General features: G+C 42.1%; 1 protein-coding gene across 3 annotated transcripts in view; it reads right to left on the bottom strand.

The window, feature by feature from the left end:
* Positions 1-2,361: 2,361 nt before the first annotated feature.
* Positions 2,362-19,751, bottom strand: part of LOC137374427 (MAP3K7 C-terminal-like protein) — a 142,163-nt gene continuing 124,773 nt past the window's right edge. For all 3 annotated transcript variants that reach the window (XM_068040516.1, XM_068040517.1, XM_068040519.1), the window contains one exon: positions 2,362-3,000. In XM_068040516.1, the coding sequence (XP_067896617.1) occupies positions 2,820-3,000 (181 nt within the window). In that variant the 3' untranslated portion in view covers positions 2,362-2,819. The remainder of the gene's footprint in view (positions 3,001-19,751) is intronic.

Below are 19,751 nucleotides of genomic sequence, written 5' to 3'. Positions count from 1 at the left end.
TGCTCCCTGACTGTTCGCAAGGCTGCTCTTCCACCTGGGGGTTAAAATTTCCTCCATTGTCTGCAAGGAAGGAGAGTTGTCTATTTCTTGAATAAGACCTTTGAAATTCACTTGGGAGGAAGTGTGGCAGAGAAGAGGGCTTTGTTTGCTAATCACAGGGTGCCTGTTATCAAACTGATCAGTTGTCATGGGGAGGCAGTGCTCAATAACAGGAGCATTGCAGGAATAAGCACAGATGATGGTGCTATTTCTGCATATACAGTAGTAGGCACACAGGGGCAGGCCACCCATCTAGAAGAAGTGGTGCAGCCCATAGCTGGTCCATCTTGGGGCTCAACTGCCAGGAAACACACATCACCTCAATTTCAAGAGGCTTTTCAAGGCATCATACAGGCGAGCTGCAAGACTAAAGCAAAAAGTTCATAGTCCACTCTCTGGTTGCACTATGATTGTTGCGTGCAAGGGAGCACTTAGGGCCACCTGTCTGCAACCTATTTAGATTTTTTTTAGATTTAGAGATACAGTACTGAAACAGGCCCTTCGGCCCACCGAGTCTGTGCTGACCATTAACCACCCATTTATACTAATCCTACCACATCCTCACCTGTCTTTATATTCCCCTACCACCTACCTATACTCAGGTAAATTGGCCATTATAAATTGCCCTATCAACCTGCAAGTCTTTTGGCTGTGCGAGGAAAACGGAGCACCCGGAGGAAACCCAGTCGGACACAGGGAGAACTTGCAAACTCCACACAGGCAGTACCCAGAATTGAACCTGGGTCGCTGGAGCTGTGAGGCTGCGGTGCTAACCACTGCGCCACCTATTGTCACCTGGACCTTTTAAAATCCTGCCGTTGGTAAAATTGTACAGGCATCTCATGCTGCTTTTGGTTGCCAATGTGAAGGAGATTAAATCACTTGCTTGAGCAAGCAAGGCAATCAGCCACTTGCTTTGAATAACTATATACAGCTGTTTGGCTTACATTGCGGAGGTTTCTAGTGGTAACCTGGAATCAACTTGTGGCATAAAAGCTAATAGCCATTGTTACCTCGACAGTCATTGGCAGTGCTGTACCTGTGCAGGCGTTTGACTGCAGGTCAGTATGGAGCATGTGGCACAAGACTGTAATGGCACCCCTTTAAAGCAAAACCTCCACAGCACTATTCCTCTGACAATTGGGAATATGTGCACCTCTACCCCTACAACAGACCTTGCAGGCAATGGCTGGTGGGTGCAGCCCAGCATCTCTTTGTTGGTTCTCCTTCTGAAACAGCATTGCCTGAACAATTACCGCAAAAACATCTGATAACCTAAGTGGTAACGGGGGGGAAAAAAGCAATAGAAAATGGAGAAATAGCCTCCAATATTCCTTATTTCTACCAATCTTCTCATAGGGTTGATTTAAGCTACTTCCATAATGAGCTGTTTGTAGGATTTAATATGGGCAGCTAATTGTAATAGTGTTATATTAGCCTGAACACTGGGAAACTGTGAGTGACACTATACTGTCATTTTGATCTTGTTTGCAATAGGTCTACCCACAAACTAACAAGCACTTCTGGTGCCCTTTAAAGGCAGGAAATTGGATGCAGTATTAAAGACACAGATTTTCAATGTCACTGATCTCGTTCCTAGTTGCAGTCGGTCAGGTCCAATTTATGCACATTTATTGAGTGAAACTGACTGGAAAATCTAGGATTCTGTATAAAAATACAATTACCTGTAAAAGTCTTGTCAGCCCAAGTTTTATTAAAATTATAGGTAACTGTACAACTATTTCAATTGATACAGTAACCATTGGAGACCAGTTTTGAGTCTCCTATTAAACCTTTGAGTACTTAACATCCTTTGAAGCTTTCACAATATATACGTTCCATCTCATAACAATTGATAGAGGAGTTCCATACATTAAAAGATTTAGTAAGCAGTGGAAAATAATGAAAATACTCCACATATCACTGTATCTTTTGATAAAATGCTAAATGTGATTTCACCTTATAAAATATGGTGTAGAATTGCAACGAGTGTTGTCAAAGAATTAAAACATAAAAACTGCTGAATTATATATATAAAAATGTTACAAGATTATAACTTTAATAAATTGTCCATTTGCACTTTTTATACTATGTATTCTTAGTTGACTGAAAGAATAACTACAGAAACTTATGGTGCACATCATTATATAAAAACCCTGTACGATTAACCCATTCTGTAAGTGCAGTGTCTAAATTTGCAATGGACTAAAAACGAAAACTTTCAGGAACCCTTCATGGGTTTCAAAATTTGCTTTGGAAATCTCAAGCAAACACCTTTCACATTTATTGTTGCATGCATGCACTGTAGATTTAAAAAGTTGTACTTTTTATAGACTATAATGATTTGAATCTTAAAGAACTATAAGTACAGAATATTCTGTCATGATATATACGATTCTTTATCTGCATTTGATTATATAAATTTTTGGTTAAAAATTATTTTTAATGCTTACAATTTTTTAAAATAAAGAGCATTGATGCATTTAATATTTGCATATTTAGGACTTCTGGGTTTTTTTTTTAAAACACCTTTCCATATTGTATTCTTGGATGTCAGCAAATTGAAATGTTGCTACATACTGTATACATATAAAAAGAAAAGCTCATCTGGAAAAACTACAGCAGTGCTGCAAATCAGCTTCCAGAAAATCACTGAACTACCAAAATGGTTTCTTCTCCTTATTGCAAACTCTTCCAATTGATTCTGTGAATCTGAAAAGATGATTTCATAGCTATTCCAGCATATTGTTTGTCATAAATATAGCACTGCAAGCCTGGAGTCAGGAAGATCCCTGTTGCTGCTGCAGTAGCACCTGAAGTTTCTCTAGATGTTCTCTACACTGTAAGTGGTAGGAAGTCAGAGAGTGGTTCTCTTCAGAGAGCTGCTGGTATTCCCGAGTTAGGTGTGTGGCGTTCAGCTGATCCTTTTCATCTTGATCAAGCTCTGCAATCAGCTGTTTTCTGACAAATAACAGAAACATGAATACTAAAAAAAAAACATTTTATAGCAAAAATGTAATAGGACATAATTATGTGTTTATTCTCACTCTAATATGTGCTTCACAAAAAAAAAAATGATCATACTGACTTGTGCTTTTCTTTTCATAGACACCTCCAGGCAACATTACATTTCACATTCAGGTTTACTGCTGATTCTACACATGAAAAACTTGGGCTGATAGTTGGGCATGGCTGAGATGGACAACTTCTTGCTGTAATTCAACAGGAAAAGATAACCAAGGCACCCAATGTCTTACCTTCCTCCAAACTTGTAATGTAACATGATATATTATGCAAGATTGCACCTGATCAATTTGTTCAAATCTTAAATAAAAACAGAAAATGTGGAAATACTCAGTGGGTCAGGCAACATCCGTGGAGAGAGAAACAAAGATAACAAAGTCATCAGCACAGGCCGTTCTGCTGAAAGGTCATCAACCTGAAAAGTTAATTTTGTTTCTCTCACCACAGATGCTGCCTGACCTGAGGAGCATTTCCAGCATTTTGTTTTTATTTCAGATTTCTAGCATCCACAGTATTTTGCTTTTGTTCAAATCTTAACCCACTGGATGAAGGAAAGATTTGTATTTTTTGTAAACATTCTGTAAGAAACGAACCCTGGGAGACGGCAGAGGTAACTTCAATAGTGGGATACTCAACGCCATTCGGCAGGTTACAAGTTTGGATACATGTTTCAATTAACTGAAAAAAGAGCATTAGATTCTGTCCTATGAATTCCAATCAACAACTGTTGGGTGTACCAGTTCTCATAAGCAGAATAGCCCAGGAGAAATGACAAGCTCCACAGCACCACTCTCACCCTGCAGCACACAGCCTACTAGTTTCCTATAGAAAGCCACTGAAAGTGAAACGTGTCATATAAATGTAAGTCTTTCTTTCTTTAAAATTATTATAGCACAAATGAATTGCATTTATATAGCATGAAATTGTGCTCTCAGGACATCCCAAGGTATTTTATGATCAACAGATTACTTTTAAGATGGTAGCATTTCTGTTATGTAGGCAAACTGCAGTCATTTTCTTTTACACAGCTGAGTCCCACATATAGCAAATTAATGAATGATTAAGCATGCTTTGTTTAGCAGCGTTGATTAATGGAGGAATGTTGACAATGACATAAGGAAAGCTTCATGATTTTCTTCAAATGGTGGTGTGGAATTTTTTACATCCACCTGAGCAGACAAACAAAGCCTCTGGCTAACGTCCCATGTGGAAGATAGCACTCTTGTAGTACTGTAGTGAAGTTTGAGCCTAGAGTATGCGCTTAAGTCAATTAAGTGAATCAAAGACTTTCTCCAATATATGCATTTGACTACAATAGTTCTTAGCACACTCAAGTTCATTCCAGCACTTCGTTTGCTTTAAGAATTAAATCCACAAAAAGCACACCTTGTTCATTACTAAGGATTATGCATCGTGTAGACAACATTTTACAACTAGTATAAGCTAGTTCACACTGCAGCAATGAAAATATTTTGAGACTCTGAAGGTACATTCAAAAAGAAAAAAACCACATTAATTAATGTGGAAAATCAAACATCTTAACAAACTCCCAAATTAAAAAGGACAAAGTTAAATGTTCAGTTGGTGCTTTTATCGCATTGTTGCAAAAGGACTGAAATGATCACCAAATCTCCGATAAGAAAGCACTTTTGTTCCTTGTTTCCTGATTGATGCCCTTGAAAATCTCACTGCTGTACATTGTGGTAAATATTTGTCCTCCAAGATAAGCCTGCAACGACTGAGTCATGCTGCTTTATTCATTTTCTGAACTCTAGATAAATGCATTAGATGTTGCAAGGTGAGGTGCCTATTTATTCTTTGGAGTGTTCAGTTTGGAATTCTGTATATTTAAACATTGAACATTTGCATTAATAATGAAAGATATTGTAGCTGAGATCACAGGGCACAAGGTAAATTAGTAGACAGCTAACATACCTATAACTTCTGACACTCTGAAAGTTTGATAAGTTGCTCATGAACAAGATTGATAGTGACAAGAAATCTTTCCACTTATCCACAATCATAATTAAACATCAACCTCTCCTTTAATACATTAAAAAATTTATATAAATAGTGACTGATACTGGAAAAAAAATGCTCCTTCAATAAAGGGATGAGGAGCATCAGGAGTTGGAACACTGTTCTTCCTCTCCTTGGGCCCAGGGTGTAAATTCAGCCTGAATTAATGAGATAAAAATTTATCTCTCTGCCACCTGTGAAAACTCGTGTCAAATAGGCTGTTTCAACTCAGTGGGTTAAGTGTATAACACAAAATAATCCCTCATTTTGTACTTAACTGCTAATCACAAAGACAGGAGCCAAAAGGAGGCTGGTGGAGGAAATGGATCAATTCCTACGGATGAAGCAACAGTTTTCAGAAGTCTGGCATGGCTTGGTGGACCGAATGACCTCTTTCTGCATTGTTATGCCTCTATAACTTAGGACTCTAAGCGGACGTTAAGTCACACTGACGGGACTGTCTGGGAAGAGTTTCATTTTGTAACAAACATGTTACTCACTTGGAAATGCTAATACTGGGTGTCAAATTTTGCAATGTGTTTAAGATCCCAGCTCAACACTCTCACCTTGATAAGCACAATTTCGCAGTCAAAAGCAGGGAGATCTGGTTTAAACATGAGCAATTCTTATCGTAGTATTCCAGTCATAATCTATAGATAATTCAAACCCTTCCCTCCATTCAAACTGAACAAAGATATCGCCTCTAAGACAGTTTATTACAAAGGAGTTTCACTGTACCACAGCTGATACTGGGTAAACTATTGCAAGGGAAGTTTTGAATAAGAAACTTCACCATGCTCCAAACAGCTTTGTTATAAGAGAAGAGAAAGAAAGCAGGAATGGCCATTCAGCAAGTACATTTTTCATGGCATTATGACTAGTAAATTACCAGCAGATTGCTGTTCAATAAATGTTAATCTTTTCTAACCTACATTTTTGTAAAAGCATTCATTTAAATTTAATTTGATTATAGTAGTCCAGGTTCTTTTTGCCTAAAAGTTAATGCTATGATATAATAATTATTAATTAACTGCAGAATTCTGCAAAACAGTATAGGCCAATATTTGTAAATTTTCTCCTTACACTATAAACTGCAATTTTGACACATATAGAAAACCAAGATCATCTTGTCCTAAAAATCAAAAAGCAATATAGTTTCAAATATTAAATAAATAGCTACAAATGGTTACTTTCTAAAACATATTTTCTGCTATTCTTTCCTGGATGTTACGACTAGGTGAGAAAGGGTCGAGGGTTCCCTCTCAGCCTTCACCTGGTCTTACTGTGATCCCACACTGCTCAGCCATTTTCCTCAACTCCTCCATAGACTTTTAACTTATCCCAAGTTACTTCACCCTGGCTTGAGGAGCTACTAGCTTCAGTTGCAGACATGTTAGTATTCTAGCACACACAACCACAAGAAAACATGTATTCGAATCTTGCTCTGTTTCGATTGGGAACAATTTGGCTTCCCACTTCCAATTTCTCTCGCTTGCCTGTGGGTCAAATCCAGAACAGTAGCCCCCAAATTTCTGTTCGACCAGGTGAGAAAGGGGTCTAGAGTTCCCTCTCAGCCTTCACCTGGTCTTACCATAACAGGGTCTTATTTTAAACACACTTTTTTTAGCTCCCCCTCAGTAAATACTTAGAGTCATAGAGTCGTACAGCATCCAAGCCGACCATAATGCCTATCTATACTAATCCCACCTGCCTGCATTAATTCCATATCCCTCTATGCCTTGCTCATTCAAGTACCTGTCCAGATGCCTCTTAAATGTTGCTACTGTTCCTCCCTCCACCATCTCCTCTGGCAGCTCATTCTAGATACCCACTATTCTTCGTGTGAAAAATTTACCCCTTTGATCCCCTTTAAACCTCCTCCATCTTACCTTAAATCTACGCCCTTTAGTTTTAGTCACCCCTACCAGGGGAAACAGACTCTGGCTATCTACCCGATCTATGCCTCTCATAATTTTATATACCTCTATCATGTCCCCTCTCAGCCTCCTTCGCTCCAGGGAAAACAGACCCAGCCTATCCAATCTTTCTTTATAACTCAAACCCTCCAAACCAGGCAACATCCTTGTGAATCTTTTCTGCACCCTCTCTAGCTTAATCACATCTTTCCTGTAGTGCGGCGACCAGAACTGCACATAGTACTCCAAATGCAGCCTAACCAACGTCATGTACAACTGTAACATGACGTCCCAACTCTTGTACTCCATGCCTTGGCAGATGAAGGCAAGCATGCCATACGCCTTCTTCACCACCCTGTCTACCTGTGTCGCCTCTTTCAGGGAACTATGTACTTGCACCCCAAGGTCTCTCTGCTCAACAACACTCCTCAGGGCTCTGCCATTCACTGTATATGTCCTGCCCTGGTTTAACTTCCCAAAATGCATCACTTCGCACTGGTCTGCGTTAAATTCCATCTGCCAATCCCTTGCCCGTTTTCCCAGTTTATCTATATCCTGTTGTAACCTTAGACAACCTTCTTCACTGTCCACTATACCACCAATTTCGGTGTCATCTGCAAACTGTCCTGTGTACACTATAATCCCCATGAAACTGTTCCCACTCGTGAAAGGATCGAGAACGAGAAGGCATAGATTTAATGTATTTGGTAACAGAAGCAAAAGCGACATGAGGAAAAACATTCCACACATGAAATGGTTAAGGGCTTGAATGCGCTGCTTGAGAACGTGATGGAGGCAGGTTCAATTGAAGCATTCAAAGGGGAATTAGACAGCGATATGAAAAAGAATGTGCAGGGTTACGGGGAGAAGGCAGGGAAATGGAACTGACGGAATTTTCCTTTCAGAGAGCCGGAGTGGACACGATTAGCCGAAAGGCCTACTTCTGCGCTGTAACAATTCTATGATTCTTTGACCCTCCAACAGTGCGGTATTCTCTCAGTACTGACCATCTGACAGTGCAGCGCGCCCTCAGTACTGACCATCTGACAGTGTTCACTTCTTTCCAATCGAAAGGCAAAGGAACCAGCCAAACAGGTTTTCTTTGGTTTAAAGAAAAAAAGTTGAACTTTAAACTTAAACTCTAATTTGGTTAACACCTACGGATACGCGATGGGCCCATGCTAGCATGCATACATGATACACAAATGCAGATAGAGACAGAAAAGAGAAGAATTAAAGTGAAAAAGTTTGAAGCAAAATCTGAAGATGGTTTTGGTTACTGTTCTTCAAGCTCACTGTAGAGTCCTTGATTGTAGGTAGGTCTTGCTTTTCGTTGGGGCCCAGTATTCTTCTTAAACCTTGTTCGATGTAGGAGACTTTTCTCTCTTGAGCTTCATGTGTCCTCAGTGTGTCCAGAGCCTTGTGAGAAAGAAATGGGAGCAGACAGGAGAGGTCTTCGCAGTCCAGGAGCAAACAGTCTTTCTCTCTCAAACTGTTTGTACAATTCAAAAAAACTGAGGTTCCCTAGCAGCTTAGTCACATGATTAGCTGTTTTGACCACGTCGGTTTGTGGATTCGGCCATCTTAGCAGTCATCCTGGAATGTGAGCTTCCTCAACTTCAATGTCTGGTGATCAAAGTCCATTGTGGGTTGAATGCGTCAGGGAATGGTCCTTTGTCTCCACAAGCACTGTCTGTTAGTATGTAAATGTTGTTTCCAGCCTTGGCTGATCTGTTTAACAAGTCACTTCCTCGCTCCAGCAACAGTTTAAAATCAATGTTCATATGACAAAATTAATATGCCTCATTCTTGGCAGGTGGGGTCTGCATGACAACGGGTTTCCTTGGAATGTGCATCATCCATGACCATGAATAATCTGCACCTAGGCCATGACAAATATTACTGACAATATGATCACTAGGTCAGTACAGGAACAGTCTGAGATGATTTATTATCCAACTTTAACTTCTGCCTTTTGTAAAAGGAAGCAGCTTTTACTCTGTGCCTCCCCACAACAGCTGATCTGGATAACTCGCCTTCCTCCCTACTTTTCAAAACCTCTTCAAACCTTTCACTTGACCAACATTTTTCAGTTTTCTCTTTTCCCCTCCTGCTGCTAGAATCATTGAATGGTTACAGTACCGAAGGAGGCTATTCAACCCATCGTGTCTGTGGCGCCTCTCTATAAAAGAGCGACTCAGCTAGTCCCACGCCCCTGCAATTTTTTTTCTTCAGATAATTATCCAATTGCCTTTTGAAAGCCATAATTATGAGCTGCCTCCACCCATTGCTCAGCATCCACTAGTAGCTAAAGTGAGTGTTGGTCCCTCAGAGGATGAGATTGGGAAATTAATAATGTAAAAAAAGGAAATGGCAGAGACTTCAAACAAGTATTTTGTACCAAAACAAGAAATGCTGGAATCACTCAGCAGGTCTGGCAGCATCTGTGGAAAGAGAAGCAGAGTTGTTTCGGGTCAGTGACCCTTCTTCGGAACTGGATATTTTGTATCTGTCACATTAGAAGACACAAAAAGCATCCCAAGAATAGGAGAAAATCAAGAGGTAAAAGGGAGGGAGGAACTTTAAAAAATCACCATCACTAAAGAAAAAGTAGTCGGAAAACTAATAGGACTAAATGCTGACAAGTCCCCTGGACCTGATGGGCTGCATCCTAAAATCTTTTTTTAAAAAAAGTAGCTGCAGAGATAGAAGATGCATTGGTTGTAATCTTCCCAAATTCCCTAGATTCTGGAAAGGTCCCAGTGGTTTGGAAAACTGCAAATGTACCACCTCTATTCAAGAAAGGGGGGGGGGGGGGGGGTGGGAGGAGACAGAAAGCAGGGAACTAAAAGCCAGTTAGCCCAACGTCTGTCATTGGGAAAACGCTAGAATCCATTATTATGGAAGTAATAGCAGGACATTTAGAAAATCATAATGCAATCAGGCAGAGTCAACATGGTTTTATGAAAGAGAAATCGTGTTTGACAAATTTATTAGAGTTCTCTGAGAATGTAACAAGCAGGGTGGATAAAGGAGAAAGCAGTAGATGTACTGAATTTAGATTTCCAAGAGGCATTCGATAGTGGATGATCCATCTTGAGGTCCCCAGAATCACAGACGCCTGTCTTCAGCCAATCCAATTCACTCACGTGATATCAAGAAACAGCTGAAGGCACTGGATACTGCAAAGGCTATGGGCCCTGACAACATTCTGGCAATAGTACTGAAGACCTGTGCTCCAGAACTAGCCACACCCCTAGCCAAGCTGTTCCAGTGTGGCGACAACACTGGCAGCTACCCAGCAATGTGGAAAATTGCCCAGGTATGTCCTGTACACAAAAAGCAGGACAAATCCAACCCAGCCAGTTACCACCCTATCAGTCTACTCTCAATCACCAAAGTGTTAGAAGGGGTCATCGACAGTGCTATCAAGTGGCACTTGCTCAGCAATAACCTGCTCACTGACCCTCAGTTTGGGTTCTGCCAGGACTACTCAGCTCCTGACCGCATTACAGCTTTGGTCCAAATATGGACAAAAGAGCTGAACTAGAGGTGAGGTGAGGTGAATGGGAATCGGGGAAAAACTCTCCTCTGGTTGGAATCATTTCTCTTAGGCCTCCTTATCTCGAGAGACAATGGGTAAGCGCCTGGAGGTGGTCAGTGGTGTGTGGAGCAGCGCCTGGAGTGGCTATAAAGGCCAATTCTAGAGTGACAGGCTCTTCCACAGGTGCTGCAGAAAAATTTGATTGTCGGGGCTGTTACACAGTTGGCTCTTCCCTTGCGCCTCTCTTTTTTCCTGCCAACTACTAAGTCTCTTCGACTCGCCACAATTTAGCCCCGCCTTTATAGCTGTCCGCCAGCTCTGGCGAACGCTGGCAACTGACTCCCACGACTTGTGATCAATGTCACAGGATTTCATGTCACGTTTGCAGACGTCTTTAAAGCGAAGACATGGACGGCCGATGGGTCTGATGCCAGTGGCGAGCTCGCTGTACAATGTGTCTTTGGGGATCCTGCCATCTTCCATGCGGCTCACATGGCCAAGCCATCTCAAGCGCCGCTGACTCAGTAGGGTGTATAAGCTGGGGATGTTGGCCGCCTCGAGTACTTCTGTGTTGGAGATACGGTCCTGCCACCTGATGCTAAGTATTCTCCGGAGGCAGCCAAGATGGAATGAATTGAGACATCGCTCTTGGCTGACATACGTTGTCCAGGCCTCGCTGCCATAGAGCAAGGTACGGAGGACACAGGCTTGATACACTCGGACTTGTGTTCCGTGTCAGTGCGCCATTTTCCCACACTCTTGGCTAGTCTAGACATAGCAGTGGAAGCCTTTCCCATGCGCTTGTTGATTTCTGCATCTAGAGACAGGTTACTGGTGATAGTTGAGCCTAGGTAGGTGAACTCTTGAACCACTTCCAGAGCGTGGTCGCCAATATTGATGGATGGAGCATTTCTGACGTCCTGCCCCATGATGTTCGTTTTCTTGAGGCTGATTTTTAGGCCAAATTCATTGCAGGCAGCCGCAAACCTGTCGATGAGACTCTGCAGGCACACTTCAGTGTGAGATGTTAAAGCAGCATCGTCAGCAAAGAGGAGTTCCCTGTTGAGGACTTTCCGTACTTTCGACTTCTCTTAGACGGGCAAGGTTGAACAACCTGCCCCCTGATCTTGTGTGGAGGAAAATTCCTTCTTCATACCTAGTACAAAAGGAAGATGGTTGTGGTTGTTGGAGGTCAATCATCCCAGTCCGAGGACATCACTGCAAGAGTTCCTCAGGGTAGTGTCCTAGGCCCAACCATCTTCAGCTGCTTCATCGATGACCTTCCCTTCATCATAAGGTCAGAAGTGGGGGTGTTTACTGATGATTGCACAATGTTCAGCACCATTTGCGACTCCTCAGATACAGAATCAGCCCATGTCCATATGCAGCAATACCTGGACAACATCCAGGCTTGGGCTGATAAGTGGCAAGTAACATTTGCACCACACAAGTGTCAGGTAATGACCATCTCCAACAAGAGAAAATCTAACCATCTTCTCTTGATATTCAATGGCATTACCATTGGTGAATTCCCCCACTATCAACATTCTGCGGGTTACCATTGACCAGAAACTGAACTGGAGAAGCCACATAAATACTGTGGCTACAAGAGCAGGTCAGAGGCTGGGAATTTTGTGGCAAGTAATTCACCTCCTGTCTCCCCAATGCCTGTCCATCATCTACAAGAACATGTCAGGAGTGTGATGGAATACTCTCCACTTGCCTGGATGGGTGCAGCTCCAGCAACACTCAAGGGTCTCGACATCATCCATGACAAAGCAGCCTGCTTGACTGGCACCCCCATCCACCCATTCAACATTCACTCCCTTCACCACCAACGTACAGTGGCAGCAGTGTACCATCTACAAGATGCACTGCAGCAACTCACCAAGGTTCCTTCGACAGCACCTTCCAAACCTACGACCTCTACCACCTAGAAGGACAAGGGCAGCAAATGCATGGGAAAACCACCATCTACAAGTTCTGCTCCAAGCCACACACCATCCTGACTTGGAAATATATCGTGGTTCCTTCACTGTCGCTAGGTCAAAACCCTGGAACTCCCTAACAGCACTATTGGTGTGCCTACACTGTACTGCATACAGTTTTGGTCTCCTTACTTAGGGAGGGATAAACTTGCATTGGAAGCAGTTCAGTGAAGGTTCACTAGTTTGATTCCTGGGATGAAGGGGTTGTCTTATGAGGAAATGTTGAGCAGGTTGGACCTATACTCATTAGAGTTTAGATGAATGAGAGATGATCTTATTAAAACATAAGATTCTGAGGGGGGCTCGACAGGTTTAGAAACTGAGAAAATGTTTGCCCTCATGGAGGGATCTATTACTAGTGGGCACAGTTTCAAAATAAGGGGTCTCCCTTTTAAGGCAGAGATGAGGAGGAATTTCTTCTCTTAGAGGGTTGTTAATCTTTGGAATTCTCTTCCCCAGAGATCAGTGGTGGCTGCATCATTGAATGTATTCAAGGTTGAGTTAGACAGATTTTTGATCTACAAGGGAGTCAAGGGTTATGGGGGCAGGCAGGCAAGTGGAGTTAAGACCACAATCAGATCAGCCATGTTCTGAATAAATGGCGGAGCAGGCTCGAGGGGCCGAATGGCCTACTCCTGTTCCAATTTCTTATGAGCTTATGAGAATATGATTGAAGAGAAAAGGACCCTGCCTAAGATTACCAGCTTTGAACCACATGTAGGCAGCGACTGGAGTTTGGCCTTGAACTCCCTACCTGAGAAATCGTACCAGGACTTCGCCATTGACCTTTGGCTGGAATGTAACTAAGGCAGTCTGCAACAGTACATCCATCTTCCTGAACCTCCCAAGTTTTTCTTTAGTGAACATGGGAAGAGATTACAGGCCTGCACCATTTCAAGTCTTCACCCCAGGGAAAAACAAGTTTAATAGAGAACTTTTTTAAAATCATCAGACCTAATGCATGTTATCTTTATAATCTCTATATTTTCGTGTGTGCATGTGTATCAGTAAGAGTGAGAGAGTGGGTGTTGTTGTGGGTACTGCTTGTGTGGAGTTTGCAAGTTCTCCCTGTGTCTGCGTGGGTTTCCTCCGGGTGCTCCGGTTTCCTCCCACATGCCAAAGACTTGCTGGTTGATGGGGCAATTGGCCATTATAAATTGCCCCAAGTATAGGTAGGTGGTAGGGAAATATAGGGACAGGTGGGGATGTGGTAGGAATATGGAATTAGTGTAGGATTAGTATAAATGGGTGGTTGATGGTCGGCACAGACTCGGTGGGCCAAAGGGCCTGTTTCAGTGCTGTATCTCTAAACTAAACTAAACTAAACTTCGGGTGTTGTATAATAAACATTTATCTTCCTTTCAAACTTACGAGAAAACCTGTCATTTGTCTGTTCTTGACAATTAAAGCACTCGGGTTAAAAAAAAAAACAGCTTTTTGTTAAGAAAAATATGCTGTCCGGTCAGCCGAGAGGTGAAAAGGGGGGACCATCCCTATGACTTCTCACCTGTCTGTATCAACATACATGATACTTTCTTTTATAATGAAACTAATGATTGACAATGTTATGCTTAAAGGAATAGGATATTCTATCAAAAGTATTTTCATTTTCTTGTCTATGTGCAGCTACATAAATCGATGAGAAACCTCAGAGAAGTCATTGCTAGCAACAAACTCGATGGAAGCCTTACAGTTCAGTTGAAGTGGAAGCATAATTCGTTAATTAGCTGATATCAGCGACAGACTGTCACTGCTCAGATTCAGTGGGGATTGGCATCGTCTCCCCTCCTTGTTGCCACACAAAGATGTCAATCATTAAAGGGAACCATATTCTATGGAGAAGTACTTATGATACAAAACACTTCCCCCTTGTGCACTTTCATATTTCTATTAAAACATTCTAAATATTAGGAGAATTATAATTTTGTATTGCAACATCATGGGGAGCTAATGTTGAAGATTGTTCTGAGGCTGAAACAATCCTTGCCTTAAAGTCCATTTACATAGGTATTGCTAGCACATGGGTCACAAAGTAAGGTTATTTCTTAAAAGATTTTAAAAATGCATTATAGGGTAGATTTTCTGAACACAGCCCCCAAAGGTGAACAGACAATGCTAGATAGAAGAGCGAGCTCGAGTGGTTAACATGACAGTTATTCCACTAGATCCGGATGTCAGATGCCAATTCCAGGATTTGTTTTCCATGATTTATTTAAATGGACAGAAGTTTGGACAGGCTCCATTATGTGTGTGTAATCCTTCCCATCCAATTTTCCATTGTGTACTCCACCAGGCAATTATTTACATCGCAAAATGAAAAGGGGAAGATTTGTCCCTTGGAGTGGAATTTTATGCTTTCCCCCACAGCTGGTTTAGAGGTGGGCAGAGCATAAAAATCGGGTAGGATGGTGGTGTTGGGGGTGGGCGAGGGAGCCCTGCCTACATCCCGCCTCCGCCGAAATTTAGTCAGAGGTGGGAAGGCCTGTGAACAGCTTTCTCACCCTGCCACCAATTGAGGCCCTTAACTGGATGATTAATCCCCAATTAGGGGCCTCTTCCCGCCACAGCCACAATTACCGGTGTGGTGGGCGGCCCTGTTGCCACACGGGAAGCATGGCACAAAAACTGTGCAGGCTGCTTCTGGGCAGGGGTGGAGGGGTGGTGTCCCTCGTTCAAAGGCACTTAGTGCCTGAATGAAAGACCCAGCATGAGGAGGGGTGGGGCCCGCTGAGGTCTACACACCTGCCTTTGCTGCCAGCCCCCATTCCCCGTGACCCCCACCCCGCAAGACCCCTCCTGCCCTGACCTGCCTTAAGTCTGGTTCGAGTGCCACTACTCGGTGTTTGGTCACTGCAGCTACAGCAGCCACCTCCTCTGCGGTGGTGCTGCAACTGCCAGCCTCTGATTGGCCACCAGCTCTGCAAGGCCATGACTTCTGGTGACAGGGTCCTAAATCCTAAGGCCCGCTGCTATCCACTTAAGTGCCTGATTGGCATTAAATTCAGCAGGCCTTCCGGAAAAGAGGCAACATGAGGATCTCGGCATCAGTTTCTCCCAGCGCGAGACCCGCACTGCCTGCATAAAATTCCCCCATTGGTATTTGTTTTACATTTTGGAAATTTCCAGGTGAGTCACTCAATGACAGGGCAGGCCAACTGAAAACTAGACATGTAGTGAACCTTGTATGAGGGCTGTTTTGAGTCTGAACTTCAATCAATCAATCAGTGAGCTTTACTTTGCATCTGCCCTAGCCTGGCATCTGGCGGTATTGCTGCTCATGTTAGGGACGTAAAATGTCACATATACAACGAGCCGAATGGCCTTATGTGCTGTATCATTCTATGATTTTATATCCAGGTAATAAATGCAAAAGTTTTAGTAATTGATAAATTTGAAAAACAAACAAAATTAGGACATTAAAAAGAGCTTGGATTTTAGTTTAAATGGTCCTGGTGAGGAATCTTCCTCTTCATTAAATATATATTTTTAAAAAAATGTTTGTTTCAGTTCAGCTACAGGAAACAGTCAGTCTCCGGATCACAATCCTCTTTTTCACAACATGCTGTCCGTCTAAGATCAGGTTCATGTTTAAAGCAGCAAAATAAGTACAAGTGCAATTACAATTCAGGAAATGGTCTCACGATTATGGACGCGGCCAGTGTGTGGTTAGTTTTGGTATCGTACGGGCTGCTTCCTCTGTCTCAACCTCTCTGGACTGCTCATTTAGCAACCTTCAAACATAATGACATTTTATCCTGACAAATCAGATTTCATGATAAAAGTCCCACTCTGCTAGTACTATAACTTCAGTTTATGGTTTCACATCACATATGTTGAGTGTATAAGATAGTCATGATTCTATGAAGATCAATTTAATATGGTGTAGCAAAAGGCTAGAGAAATAGAACTAAATGGATAGATAGCTCAGAGAGCCGACATAGGTATTACAGGTCAAGTGACCTCTTTCTCTGCTGTATGATTCCATAATCAAGTATAATCACAGGCTCAAAGAGTTAATAATTCACATCTCAAAAATTGCAACAGAGAATGCAATGCTCAAATGCCACAATGACACCATGCTTTTCCCACAATCTGTAGCTGTCCTGAACACCCAAATCAGAAGCCAAGCTTCAATAAAATAGAATTCTAGATATCTGCAATTTTAAAATAACATTATTGAAATAATCTGATTTCGCTGGACAACTGAAATGAAGCCACATCACAATTAGAAAAAAAAATGTTCACATTATTACAGACTTGTTTCAGTTGGCAGATTTCCTCATCATTTGAATATGACTGTCACTGAAATTCAGTTAGGACCGGGGGAATGTTCATTTTATAAAGAGATTATTATAATGGCAGTTGACTGCATCTCAAAATATAGACCTAGAAATTTGACGGCAACGCACCTGTTGTCAGGCACTAAGTGGGCATCTAAGCCTCTGTTCTGGCCCGTATGAAGCACACGTCCATTATGAGCTGGAAGTGCGCTGTCTGCCATATTTGTACAGGCAAAAAAAATGCATCCACGGCCTGTACCTGAAACATGAGGTATACCATTTGCACATGCAAGTAAGGGACTTAACCATGCTTGAGGCCCCCTGTACAAAATTGGGTTGCCCCGAATGCAGCTGGCATACATGCAGGCTTAAAGGGACCGTTGCAGGTTACCACCAAAAAACTAAGTATAGAAAAAATACTTGCTGAATGTGGAGCCAGGAAAAGCAGGAGTGCTCTTCCCGATTCCTCATTAAAATTGCTGGCCACCTCTTTCGCCCTCACCCCCTCCATCTCAATGTCCAGATCACCCCCCAACCCTTCCTCCCACTTTAACCACTTACCAAGATTCAAAGCTGCTTCACTGGCAAGCTGCCTGGAGACACCCAGCATGTGTCCACAGCTCGCTGGTCTCACTTAAATTTGATATGAGGCCTAATATTGGATGCACCTCAGTTCTACCCATTCAAGTGCCAGAATCATTCCCACTGCCAGTAGGTCACTACAAACAAAGGTTTACACCATAGCTTCTTATCCTGATCTGAATGGATGGCATCCATAGATTGCTCATTTGTGAGTTATAGCTGTCATGTCATGTTGAGCTAATCATTGTAATGCTGATGGACTGTAACCCAGTGATCCATGCACATATGGTTGCAATTCTCATCTACTAACCAGTGATTCATGCTCACATGATTGCAATCCTGGTCTAGTAACCCAGTCATCTTGCACATATGGTTGAAATCCTGGTCCAATAACTCTACTCCAGATGTGTAACAACCGACTCAGCCAACACTCACTGGCAGGGTTCACGTGAAGAATGACTTTCTGGCTGACGTCAAAGAGGATTGCTGCCACCTCTGGAACTGTATCCCATTATAAACAGTGCTTTCAGGAAAGGAGGGAAGAAAGTTTGAAAACAAAGTACTGAACTTTTGAAGTAACTGTCGGTAATAGGAAGTACTTCAATAGTTTGTTATACTTCTGTATTGAAAACAAAGATGAAATCAGGACTTATTGCACTGTTTCCTTCACCAAATCATTCTTTCTTGGGATCTCCAAAATATTTTTTCCTTTAGCTTTCCTGTAATCCACAGCTTTTAAAACCCAAATTTGATACCATCTAACCACTAGCTTCTTGACATACTACATCTTCTCTCCAACTTTCTTCAACCTTGATAGTCTACTGTCTTGACCCTTCACTATGAGTTTTTCCAATTGAAAACTATGGCTCCCCCTGATGACTCAGCTGGTTAAGATAACAAATAGCTGAGTTCCAAAGAAAGAAACTTCATTTATATAATGCCTTTCATGGCATCAGAATGTTTCAATATGCTTCACAGGCAATGGATTATTTTTTATGTAGTTAGTTATTATAGTAGTTACTGTTATGTAGGCAAGTGTGACAGTCAATTTGCATACAGCAAGGTCCTACAACAAGATTATACGAATGAGCAATTAATCTATTTTAGGTGGTGCTGGTTGAGGGAGGAATGTTGGCCAGGACACCAAAAAAGCTCCGCTTTTCTCCTAATAGTGCCACATGATCTTTATGTCCACTAAACAGGCCTCTTAAATATTTCGTCCAAAAGATTCCACCTCCGACAATGCAGCATTCCTTTAGTACTGCAATAAAGGGTTAGTGTAGAATTTGTGCTAAAGTCAGAGAGTGGAACTTCAACACACAACCTTCTGACTCAAAGGTAACAGTGCAACTACTTGAGCTAAGCTGACAGAGATCAGAAACAAGTCAGATTTGATTCTTTGTCTGTGATGAATTGATTGATCTTAATTGAGGTCCAGTAAGAACACCTCAATGGGCTTCAAGACCCTGGATTTGGAAGGGGTAAAAAAAATTAGCAAAAGTGCTCACTCCTAAAAGCTATCCAACTTCTTGTGCTGTAAGTGCATATACCATTGTGTTTGGGTAAGGGTAGGATCAGGCTTGGCTGTGATGTCCCCCTGCAGTAATATAACTTTCTTATACCCACTGTCTAGAATGAACAGTTGGGCAAGGCATTGGTGGTTGCCTGGCACTCTTAGAAATGTCCTCCAGCAAGGAGTCAACATGCTTAGCAAAGGAGAAGAGAAGGGAGAACATGGAGGGGAAAATAGTATTAAAAAGAGGAGGAACAAAAATGAACAAGGAGAATTGTTTAAGGTGAAACCATCATATTGTATGGACCAGTAACTGGTTAATCAGTATTTAGGGACCACTTGTTTTGCCTTGAAGTCTACAGACTGTGTAATTCATCTATGAACAAAATGGGTACAGTTCACAAATACAGTGTCATGCTAGACCCCCACCTGCCAAGAATGAGGCATATTAATTTCACCCTATGGACATTAAATTTCAAATTGTTGCTGGGAAGAGAAGGCCTGTTACCAGGGCTGCCAAACACTTGGCTGGAAGACATTTACATACCAATAGGGACAAAAGAGATTATTTCCCTTATCCATTTAACCCACAATGGACTTTGAGCACCAGACATTGAAGGCAGGGAAGCGCATTCCAGGCCCTAAGATGATACAATCCACAGAGCCAAGATGTGGTCAGACCAGCTAGTCACATGACTAACCTACTTAGCAACCTGTGTTTTTTCTGAATTGTACAAACAGTTTGAACTCAGTGTCTGTTTGCTCCTGGACTGAAAAGACCTCTCCTTGCTGACTCGCCAGAGCCTCTCCTGTCTGCTCACAGAACTCCAAATCCATTGAAGACAT

This window comes from Heterodontus francisci, chromosome 10, assembly GCF_036365525.1.
Source record: "Heterodontus francisci isolate sHetFra1 chromosome 10, sHetFra1.hap1, whole genome shotgun sequence".
In the NCBI taxonomy this organism is placed as follows: domain Eukaryota; kingdom Metazoa; phylum Chordata; class Chondrichthyes; order Heterodontiformes; family Heterodontidae; genus Heterodontus; species Heterodontus francisci.
The sequence above is the reverse complement of the archived record's forward strand: the minus strand, read 5'-3'. Positions and strand labels throughout refer to the sequence as shown.